The following is a 12,306-nucleotide window of genomic DNA, read 5'->3' on the forward strand; positions in this document are numbered from 1 at the left end:
ATTTGCTCAGCAAGGTTGCCTGCCAGAAAGCAGTTTAATCTGAAGTGGAGATTCTTATAGGACAGGAGAAAGGATTTAGTTTGATTTGAAGTACAGGTAATCATCGCCTGGGGTGGACGGATATCACTCCTGATCATGTGCAACACAGTTGTTGCTGGTGATAGAGACAGAAACAGCGACTTGGGGGCGACTGCTAGAGCCACGGTCACGTTCCAGGCTGACGACACTGTGGATGTTACGGCCAACCGTAAAATAACCCTGAGCGACGACTGCTCGCTCACACAGTTTGCTTGCACATGCAGTGGGACAAATTTAACCAAGGGCAAAGCCACGCTAAGCCCTCGTCATTTTTAACATGTTCAAATAGGAAGAACGTGTGGTCCAGTCAACAGTAGAGGGACAGTCAGTCTGTCCTCCTACACGACTGAATGAAAGAGGTCCTGTGTGGGAAATCTAGGACATCTGAATGGAATAAAACAGGCACTTTACAGTTGCTGCTTAAAATCATACCTTAAGTCCTTTCTTCGAATCTTCAAATTTACAACCAACTCCAACTTCCAAAAAATGACATTATTATGTGTATTTCATTCACAGTTCTCTCTGTCGGATCTAAAGAATTTCAGTGTTGACTCAGAGTCAAGCATTCCTACTGTGGACCTGCGACCCAGTGAGTAGAGTTGGTAGTCAAAGTGGATGGGCATAGCATTTATCCAGACCTAGTGAGTTGTAACATCCCTGTGAGCTCCCAGTGCGGAAGCCCTATGGAGGATATGAGACAGGACTGTTACTGCCATCAGAGCCCCCTCTCTCCACTTTTTCCCTGATCTCGCTCTCATTCCCTGATCTCTCCTTCTCTCTCTCTCCCTCCATCTTTCTCCCTAAACTCTCCTTCTCTCTCTCTCTCCCTCCCTCTTTCTCCCTGAACTCTCCTTCTCTCTCCCTCCCTCTTTTTCCCTGATATCCCCTTCTCACTCTCTCTCTCCCTCTATCTCCCTGATCTCTCCTTCTTTCTCTCTGATCTCTCTCTTTCCTTTGGAAAGGGCCACACACTGTCTGGCTAAGTAAATAACTGCCCCAGTCCCATCAACAGTTTCACCTCAGTCCGGTCCCCAGCCAAAATCAGCACATTACCTGCCTTTCATGGGGCTCGCAGGACTAGTCATGTGATGCCGATGGAGGAGAGCGGCGTAGAGAATTTACGAGACCGTCAGGAATCTCCCCCAGACATCCTGCTTTCCAGACTACTGAATGAAACTTGAATAAATGCTGCGTTATATTAGACCTTAAACTATCCGAACTGTTTGACTATCCTGTGTACTTTTATGGCCTCAGAGTGACCCATCCGTCACAATGACCACTGTCTCTCCTGTTGACCTCCAGACAACCCCACTAAGCCCAGGGAGAGGGCAGTATTTTTCAGCTATAGAGCAAGACAAACACGTTCTACAGGAAGCACTGGGACCACATTCACACACACACAGGAATATTGTTTGTATAATATGTTGTAATGTTGTAATATTGTTGTATTATAAATGTGTGTGACAATCCTTGTCTGTCAGTGTATCAGTGTTGTTTTATTTGTCATGTTTTATGTTTTTGTGGACCCCAAGAAGAGTAGCTGATTCTTCTGCAAAAGCTAATGGGGATACAAATAAATCAACGTGTCTCTCTCTTCTGTTAGCGGCATCATTTTGACCGGTTGAAGCTGAACCCCTTTCAAACGCTCTTACTTCTTCCTTCAAGTGCTGGTCCTTCACTCTCAATGTACGTTCCAAATGTCAACCTATTCCTTATATAGTGTACTACTTTTGACCAGGGGCCCTCAGGGGACTGTACATTCAGTATTATTACTGGCCAATCAGAGAGGGGACTGTACAATCAGTATTATTACTGGCCAATCAGAGAGGGGACTGTACAATCAGTGTTATTACTGGCCAATCAGAGAGGGGACTGTGCGATCAGTATTATTACTGGCCAATCAGAGAGGGGACTGTACGATCAGTATTATTACTGGCCAATCAGAGAGGGGACTGTACAATCAGTATCATTACTGGCCAATCAGAGAGGGGACTGTACGATCAGTATTATTACTGGCCAATCAGAGCGGGGACTGTATGATCAGTACATCAGATTCCGATTCAGAGATTTAGAGACTGGCCTGGTGATTGAAACTTAAGCTTCGTCTTCTACAAGCCATTCCCCCTTATAAACTACGTCCTTCAGTGAAACCTCTCAGCGTGTGATAGGGCACTGCTGAGACTCAGCAGGGGGGTATGTGTGTGTGTGTGTGTATATGTGTGTGTGTGTGTGTGTGTGTGTGTGTGTGTGTGTGCGACTCACATGCGATGCGTACGTGGGCTTTACGACTCTTGGTGGTTCCTGCAGAGCTCCAGGCTACACACTGACACCAGAAGTCCTCTGGCCCAAATAGCTCGTCTACCTGCTGCCGAAAGATCTCGATGCTGGCCTCACGCACCACCAGTCCTGCACAGGGGAGGGAGATAATAGCGTCAACACCCACAGTACACTCTCTGAGAGGGATATTCAGTGAACATACACTAAATCTGTTTGGATACTCTGGCCATACAGAACTTAGATACACATCATTGAGAATACATGGCCAATATATTACATTACACATTGAGATTACATGACAATTATATTACATTACACATTGAGATTACATGGCCAATATATTACATTACACATTGAGAATACATGACCATTATATTACATTACACATTGAGATTACATGACAATTATATTACATTACACATTGAGATTACATGGCCAATATATTACATTACACATTGAGATTACATGACCATTATATTACATTACACATTGAGATTACATGGGCAGTGCATTGATAGTGTTGATAGTTGGAATGGCACTGCAAATATGCAGTAAAATCAGACTTTGGGACCGATTTGGTTACACATGTCAAGCCTGATTTTAACTTCAACAGCGGTAAGAGCCAATGTCCATAGTTAGACCATGTGGACCACCCAAACCTGTAAATACAGTACAGTGTTAAACTCAAAGAATGCTCTTTCTCTTTCCTTGCTACCACTCCTCTTCCTCTTTCCCATGTATCTTCTGAAACCACTGCACTAAATTACCAGGGCTTTAAGTAGTAGATGCAGGGGGGCGAAGGAGGGAGCAGGGAGGGAGGGAGGGAGGGAGGTGGAGGAAGGTGGAGGAAGGGAGAGAGAGGGAGGTGGACGGAGGAAGAGAGAGGGAGGTAGAGGGGGAGGGGTGGAGGGAGGGAGGGAAAGAGAGGGAGGTAGAGGGAGGAAAAGAGAGGGAGGTGGAGGGAGGGAGGTAGAGGGAGGGAGGGAAAGAGAGGGAGGAAGAGAGAGGGAGTTAGAGAGAGGGAGGTAGAGGGAGGGAGGGAGGGAGGGAGGGAGGGAGGGAGGGAGGGAGGGAGGGAGGGAGGGAGGGAGGGAGGGAGGGAGGGAGGGAGGGAGGGAGGGAGGGAGGGAGGGAGAGAGGGAGGTGGAGGGAGGAAAAGAGAGGGACGGAGGGAGGGAGGGAAGGAGGGAGGGAAGGAGGGAGGGAGGGAGGGAGGGAGGGAGGGAGGGAGGGAGGGAGGGAGGGAGGGAGGGAGGGAGGGAGGGAGGGAAGAAAGGGAGGTGGAGGGAGGGGTGGAGGGAGGAAGAGAGAGGGAGGTGGAAGGAGGAAGAGGGAAGTGGAGGGAGGAAGAGAGAGGGAGGTGAAGGGAGAGAGATGGAAGTGGAGGGAGGAAGAGAGGGGGAGGTGGAGGGAGGGATAGGGATGTGGAGGGAGGAAGAGAGAGAGGTGGAGGGAGGGATAGGGATGTGGAGGAAGGAAGAGAGAAGGAGGTGGAGGGAGGGAGAGGGAGGTGGAGGGAGGGAGGGAGAGGGAAGTGGAGGGAGGAAGAGAGAGGGAGGTGGAGGGAGAGAGAGGGAGGTGGAGAGAGGAAGAGAGAGGGAGGTGGAGGGAAGGATAGGGATGTGGAGGGAGGGAGTGAGAGGAAATCACTTGGCTGTTTATTTCAGAAAGGGAGGTGGAGGGAGGGAGGGGTGGAGGGAGGAAGAGAGAGGGAGGTGGAAGGAGGAAGAGGGAAGTGGAGGGAGGAAGAGAGAGGGAGGTGAAGGGAGAGAGATGGAAGTGGAGGGAGGAAGAGAGAGGGAGGTAGAGGGAGGAAGAGGGAGGTGGAGGAAGGGGGAGGGAGGGAGAGGGAGGAAGAGGGAGGTGGAGGGAGGGAGAGGGAAGTGGAGGGAGGAAGAGAGAGGGAGGTGGAGGGAGAGAGAGGGAGGTGGAGAGAGGAAGAGAGAGGGAGGTGGAGGGAAGGATAGGGATGTGGAGGGAGGGAGTGAGAGGAAATCACTTGGCTGTTTATTTCAGAAAGGGAGGTGGAGGGAGGGAGGGGTGGAGGGAGGAAGAGAGAGGGAGGTGGAAGGAGGAAGAGGGAAGTGGAGGGAGGAAGAGAGAGGGAGGTGAAGGGAGAGAGATGGAAGTGGAGGGAGGAAGAGAGAGGGAGGTAGAGGGAGGAAGAGGGAGGTGGAGGAAGGGGGAGGGAGGGAGAGGGAGGAAGAGGGAGGTGGAGGGAGGGAGAGGGAAGTGGAGGGAGGAAGAGAGAGGGAGGTGGAGGGAGGGATAGGGATGTGGAGGGAGGAAGAGAGAGAGGTGGAGGGAGGGATAGGGATGTGGAGGGAGGAAGAGAGAGAGAGGTGGAGGGAGGAAGAGAGAGGGAGGTGGAGGGAAGGATAGGGATGTGGAGGGAGGGAGTGAGAGGAAATCACTTGGCTGTTTATTTCAGGTTCAGGAGATTTACACAGACTCTTTATAACAATCGGGCAGGCTCCTCGGTAGGGAGTCGGAGCTCCAGCTTAGTGCTCATGCAAAATTCAAACTACAGCCGTCAAGGTGGAAGAGCCAGGAGGAAGACTGGTGTAACACAGAGATCCTACTGTAGAGAAACAGTGCTGTAACACAGAGATCCTACTGGAGAGAAACAGTGCTGTACCACAGAGATCCTACTGGAGAGTAACAGTGCTGTAACACAGAGATCCTACTGGAGAGAAACAGCGCTGTAACACAGAGATCCTACTGTAGAGTAACAGTGCTGTAACACAGAGATCCTATTGTAGAGAAACAGTGCTGTAACACAGAGATCCTACTGGAGAGAAACAGTACTGTAACACAGAGATCCTACTGTAGAGAAACAGTGCTGTGACACAGAGATCCTACTGTAGAGAAACAGTGCTGTAACACAGAGATCCTACTGGAGAGAAACAGTGCTGTAACACAGAGATCCTACTGTAGAGAAACAGTGCTGTAACACAGAGATCCTACTGGAGAGAAACAGTGCTGTAACATAGAGATCCTACTGGAGAGAAACAGCGCTGTAGGGGTGGGGGACAGAGAGAGGGGGGACAGAGAGAGACAGTAGACAGACAGAACAAGAGGAACAGAGAGAGACAGAACAAGAGGAACAGAGAGGGACAGTAGACAGACAGAACAAGAGACAGTAGACAGACAGAACAAGAGGAATAGAGAGAGACAGTAGACAGACAGAACAAGAGGAATAGAGAGAGACAGTAGACAGACAGAACAAGATGAGCAGAGAGAGACAGTAGACAGACAGAACAAGATGAGCAGAGAGACAGTAGACAAACAGAACAAGAGGAATAGAGAGAGACAGTAGACAGACAGAACAAGATGAGCAGAGAGAGACAGTAGACAGACAGAACAAGATGAGCAGAGAGACAGTAGACAGACAGAACAAGATGAGCAGAGAGAGACAGTAGACAGACAGAACAAGAGGAATAGAGAGAGACAGTAGACAGACAGAACAAGATGAGCAGAGAGACAGTAGACAGACAGAACAAGATGAGCAGAGAGAGACAGTAGACAGACAGAACAAGAGGAATAGAGAGAGACAGTAGACAGACAGAACAAGATGAGCAGAGAGACAATAGACAGACAGAACAAGAGGAACAGACAGAGACAGAACAAGAGACAGTAGACAGACAGAACAAGAGGCACAGAGAGAGACAGAACAAGAGGAACAGAGCAAAACAGTAGACAGACAGAACAAGAGGAGCAGAGAGAGACAGAACAAGAGGAGCAGAGAGAGACAGAACAAGAGGAGCAGAGAGAAACAGAACAAGAGGAGCAGAGAGAGACAGAACAAGAGGAGCAGAGAGAGACAGAACAAGAGGAGCAGAGAGAGACAGAACAAGAGGAGCAGAGAGAGACAGAACAAGAGGAGCAGAGAGAGACAGAACAAGAGGAGCAGAGAGAGACAGAACAAGAGGAATAGAGAGAGACAGTAGACAGACAGAACAAGAGGAATAGAGAGAGACAGTAGACAGACAGAACAAGATGAGCAGAGAGAGACAGTAGACAGACAGAACAAGATGAGCAGAGAGACAGTAGACAAACAGAACAAGAGGAATAGAGAGAGACAGTAGACAGACAGAACAAGATGAGCAGAGAGAGACAGTAGACAGACAGAACAAGATGAGCAGAGAGACAGTAGACAGACAGAACAAGATGAGCAGAGAGAGACAGTAGACAGACAGAACAAGAGGAATAGAGAGAGACAGTAGACAGACAGAACAAGATGAGCAGAGAGACAGTAGACAGACAGAACAAGATGAGCAGAGAGAGACAGTAGACAGACAGAACAAGAGGAATAGAGAGAGACAGTAGACAGACAGAACAAGATGAGCAGAGAGACAATAGACAGACAGAACAAGAGGAACAGACAGAGACAGAACAAGAGACAGTAGACAGACAGAACAAGAGGCACAGAGAGAGACAGAACAAGAGGAACAGAGCAAAACAGTAGACAGACAGAACAAGAGGAGCAGAGAGAGACAGAACAAGAGGAGCAGAGAGAGACAGAACAAGAGGAGCAGAGAGAAACAGAACAAGAGGAGCAGAGAGAGACAGAACAAGAGGAGCAGAGAGAGACAGAACAAGAGGAGCAGAGAGAGACAGAACAAGAGGAGCAGAGAGAGACAGAACAAGAGGAGCAGAGAGAGACAGAACAAGAGGGGCAGAGAGACAGAACAAGAGACAGTAGACAGAAGTCATGACAGTCAAAGCCATTACACACAACGGGCCCAGAGAATATCCATGGTGCTGATAATACTAAAATGTGTTGTATTCTCCACAGGTAGTCATTTATTAGGCAAATATGTTTGGAGAGTTTGGGCTTTCTGTGCTTCTACTGCTCGCTCGCACACGCACACGCACACACACACGCCAGGAGGACAAAATTGCTGACTGGCATCTCCAAATGAGAACGTCTGAATTCTGAACATTGAAAACACCAACAGGAGCCATTGGAGCTTTACATCACAGGTACAGACATCCTCGACATCAAACGAAGTCTGAAAACACAAACTTGAGGAGGGCCCCATAGATTTGCCACAGCTTTCAAGATGATATCTATCACTATCAAGGTTTTGCCGCATATTCTAACTGCATGGGAATTCAGTCAATTCAGTCATCGTTTTTGAATGGGCAAAAAAGACAATTCAACCACTTCTCTCGCTAATCAACCACTTCTTTACCCACTTGCACAGCGTGTGCATGAATAAATAAGAAGAGCAGGCAGCTCATCTCGCAGACATAACTGAAGTCTCTCCCTTTCGAATGAAAGGCTGGAGGTCTCTTTGGAGAATACAGAGAGAGAAACCATGGTAAACGAACTCAAAGGATGTTTTGAATACGATCACCAGCGGGTCAAAAGGGGCCTTGAGGGAACAGAGAGAACTTAAGAGCCTTTTGGCACTATTGTTTTATAAGAACCTCACACAGACACAAAGAGAGGACACACAAAGGAGAGAGAGAGGGAAGACATAGATACTGTGGATCTCCTCCTCAGCAGTCACAGTCAGCTACAGCAGAGAGTGAGAGAGAGAGAGAGAGAGAGAGAGAGAGAGAGAGAGAGAGAGAGAGAGAGAGAGAGAGAGAGAGAGAGAGAGAGAGAGAGACAGACAGACAGAGAGAGAGAGAGAGAGAGAGAGAGAGAGAGAGAGAGAGAGAGAGAGAGAGAGAGAGAGAGAGAGAGAGAGAGAGAGAGAGAGAGAGAGAGAGAGAGATGGTTACTAATCAAAACCTTAGAAAAACCTTGAAAAGTACAGGCTCAGTGAGCACAGCCTTGCCGTTGAGAAGGGTAGACACAGGAAAACCTGGCTCCCTGTAGAGGAAAGGCTGTGCAACCACTGCACAGCAACAGAACCTGAGACGGAGCTGCATTTCCTGAAAAATGTAAAAAATATAAAATAACTAGAGAGTGTCATTTCCCCAAATTTGAAACCCTTATTCAAGGTTTCAAAGACCTCTCTGATGAGGGTAAGCTACCCGTCCTGTTGGGGGAGGACGCAGAGAGCTGTGGGTTGGCAGCGCACAACATTGCTGCCTGCCATAAGTTGAGGGACAGTGTCTGACAGACCAATCAACCTGCACATGTACTCTACTGTATGCTTATTGTTATTGTTCAATGTGTGGTTATTTTGACACATGGTTATTGTTGTTACTGTTGTCCCTTTGACAATTTTGAATTGAGAGAGAGAGAGAGAGAGAGAGAGAGAGAGAGAGAGAGAGAGAGAGAGAGAGAGAGAGAGAATCAATGTAATTGACAGAGAGGGAAAGACAGAGAGACAGAGATACAGAGAGAGCGAGACAGAGAGACAGACAGCGAGAGAGAAAGAGAGAGACAGACAGAGAGAGATACAGAGACAGAGAGACAGAGTGACAGCGAGACAAAGAGACAGAGACAGACAGAGAAAGAGACAGAGAGACGGAGACAGAGAGACAGAGAGATAGACAGAGAAAGAGACAGAGACAGAGAGACAGACAGAGAGACAGACAGAGAGACAGAGAGACGGAGACAGAGAGACAGAGAAATAGACAGAGAAAGAGACAGAGACAGAGAGACTGAGAGACAGACAGAAAGACAGCAAGACAGACAGAGAAAGAGACAGAGAGAGATGATGAATTTAATTGATAGAGAGAAGGACAGGGAGAGAGGGAAAGACAGAGAGACAGAGAGACAGAAACAGAGATACAGAGAGAGAGAGAGAGACAGAGAGACAGCGAGACAGAGATACAGACAGAGACAGAGAGAGAGAGAGAGCGAGACAGAGAGAGAGAGACAGACTTTAACCATTTGTACATTGTTACAACACTGTATGTATATATATATATATATATATATATATATATATATATATATATATATAATAGGACATTTGTAATGTCTTTATTGTTTTGAAACTTCTGTATGTGTAATGTTTTCTGTTAATTTTTATTGTTTATTTCACTTTTGTATATTATCTACCTCACGTGCTTTGGCAATGTTAACACATGTTTCCCATGCCAATAAAGCCCCTTGAATTGAATTGAATTGACAGAGAGAGACAGACAGACAGAGAGACAGACAGAGAGATACAGACAGAGAGAGACAGAGACAGAGAGACAGCGACAGAGAGAGAGAGAGACAGAGAGAGAGACATAGAGAGACAGAGAGAGACAGAAGGAAAGACAAAGAGAGACGCTCAGTCAGCAGAAACAGATAGAGGAGCATGCTTATTTAAGTCCACACCAAGAGTAACAGAGAATGAAGTCAGAAACTCAAACAGGAAGTAACCGTGGTAAGGACTGTACCACGCTGGTCTGATCAATCGGAATCCATGCTGCAAGACTGTTTTGATAACACGGACTGGGATATGTTCCGGGTTGACTCTGAGAATAACATTGACATATACACTGACATGGTGACTGAGTTCATCAAGAAGTGTATAGGGGAAGTTGTTCCCACTGTGACTATTAAAACCAAACCCAAACCAAAAACCGTGGTTAGATTGCAGCATTCGCGCAAAACTGAAAGTGTGCGCATTTATCCATGGCAAGAAGACTGGGAATACGGGTGGAATACAAATAGGGTAGTTAATCCCGTTGTAAGGCAATCAAACAGGAAAAACGTCACTATAGGGACAAAGTTGAGTTCCAGTTCAACGGCTCAGACACGAGACGTACGTGGCAGGATCTATAGACAATCACGGATTATAAAGGGAAAACCAGCCACATCGCAGACACCAACGTCTTCCTCTCGGACAAGCTAAACACCTTCTTCGCCCGCTTCGAGGGAAACACAGTGTTACCGACATGGACAGCTCCCGAGGACTGTGGGCTCTCATTCTCCGTGGCCGACATGAGTAAGACATTTAAGCGTGTTAACCCTCGCGAGGCACTTCACTACACCTGCAATAACATCTGCAAAACACTGTATGTGTAAGATACCAGGGGGTGGAATAACAGAGAATGAGAGGAGCCAGGGGGTGGAGTAACAGAGAATGAGAGGAGCCAGGGGGTGGAGTAACAGAGAATGAGAGGAACCAGGGGGTGGAGTAACAGAGAATGAGAGGAGCCAGGGGGTGGAGTAACAGAGAATGAGAGGAACCAGGGGGTGGAGTAACAGAGAATAAGAGGAACCAGGGGGTGGAGTAACAGAGAATGAGAGGAGCCAGGGGGTGGAGTAACAGAGAATGAGAGAAACCAGGGGGTGGAGTAAGAGAGAATGAGAGGAGCCAGGGGGTGGAGTAACAGAGAATGAGAGGAGCCAGGGGGTGGAGTAACAGAGAATGAGAGGAGCCAGGGGGTGGAGTAACAGAGAATGAGAGGAGCCAGGGGGTGGAGTAACAGAGAATGAGAGGAGCCAGGGGGTGGAGTAACAGAGAATGAGAGGAGCCAGTGAGTGGAGTAACAGAGAATGAGAGGAACCAGGGGGTGGAGTAACAGAGAATGAGAGGAACCAGGGGTTGGAGTAACAGAGAATGAGAGGAACCAGGGGGTGGAGTAACAGAGAATGAGAGGAACCAGGGGGTGGAGTAACAGAGGATGAGAGGAGCCAGGGGGTGGAGTAACAGAGAATGAGAGAAACCAGGGGGTGGAGTAAGAGAGAATGAGAGGAGCCAGGGGGTGGAGTAACAGAGAATGAGAGGAGCCAGGGGGTGGAGTAACAGAGAATGAGAGGAGCCAGGGGGTGGAGTAACAGAGAATGAGAGGAGCCAGGGGGTGGAGTAACAGAGAATGAGAGGAGCCAGGGGGTGGAGTAACAGAGAATGAGAGGAGCCAGGGGGTGGAGTAACAGAGAATGAGAGGAGCCAGGGGGTGGAGTAACAGAGAATGAGAGGAATCAGGGGATGGAGTAACAGAGAATGAGAGGAGCCAGGGGATGGATGGTGGATAGAGCAGGGGTACTGGACTATGACGGATTGCAGGGTTGGAGGAGATGTATGGAGATAGGGAGGAAGGAAAGAAGGACGGAAGTAAGGAAGGAGAGAGAGAGAAGGGGAGTGAGGGATGGATGAAAGGAGGACATCAGTCTGCCACCCTGAATGTGATTGATCGTCATAGTCCTTCCTGGTTCCAAACTCCGGTGCCGCCTCCTCCGGTGAACCGCGGCATTATGGGACAAGTGAGGAAGTCCACGGGGAGCTGAGCCTCGATGAGCCTGCCCACACCTTGACTTGCATGCTCTACGGACACACACACACACATATGCATGCACACAAACACACACCCACCATCAGGAACGACGTTGTGCACTGACACGGAAAGTAATTGACCTCATTTATGAACCATCATGGCCATAAATAATTTAAGATTGCGATTCACACGACAATAGAACTCGGTTCCCTAGCGAGGGAGAAAGAGAAGGAGAGAGGGAATGAGAGGGAACGAGAGGGAACGAGAGACGAAGGACAGGAGACGGAAAAATCGATGGGAGTGTGATGGTAATAAAGGAATAGCATGAGGCACAAATCATCACAGCCGATTAGCCCATTTCATCCCAAACGGAACCCTATTCCCTATATAGTGTTCCCTATTCCTCATGAGCCCTGGTCAGAAGTAGTGCACTATAAAGGGAATAGGGAGCCATTTGGGATGCGGTCGTGGTCGTCACCACAGGGCAGTGTTACGGGCATTCTAATGCCCTCTAATATCCTGCTAATGGTGCTACTGTAACTCAGAGACCACACTCTCCTTATGGATACCTTATTACCATTCAACCCTAGGGACCCCTGTCCTTAATTGCAGGCCGTAGCCACAGAGCTGGTAAAAGACAGTGCTGTACCCTATCGATCACTCCAATGTGAGGACATTAGCACCCTGAATCAAAGATACAGCCAAAATGAGGCATTAACAGGAAAGCAATACTATTAAACCTAGCTCACAGTTTTATAAGAATGACACAACCGATGCGTTGACCAGTCATAAAACAGTAACCAAGGCCCCATATTGGGTCACAAAGTGATG

The 12,306-nt window shown here is 48.1% G+C and overlaps 1 protein-coding gene across 1 annotated transcript in view; it reads right to left on the reverse strand.

Moving 5' to 3' along the window:
• Positions 1–12,306, reverse strand: part of LOC139410603 (unc-5 netrin receptor Ca) — a 196,974-nt gene that overhangs the window by 141,090 nt on the left and 43,578 nt on the right. Inside the window, exon 3 of the mRNA XM_071155911.1 lies at positions 2,341–2,484. Within this exon, the coding sequence (XP_071012012.1) occupies positions 2,341–2,484 (144 nt within the window). The remainder of the gene's footprint in view (positions 1–2,340; positions 2,485–12,306) is intronic.

Source organism: Oncorhynchus clarkii, chromosome 6 (assembly GCF_045791955.1).
Source record: "Oncorhynchus clarkii lewisi isolate Uvic-CL-2024 chromosome 6, UVic_Ocla_1.0, whole genome shotgun sequence".
Classification (NCBI taxonomy): Eukaryota; Metazoa; Chordata; class Actinopteri; order Salmoniformes; family Salmonidae; genus Oncorhynchus; species Oncorhynchus clarkii.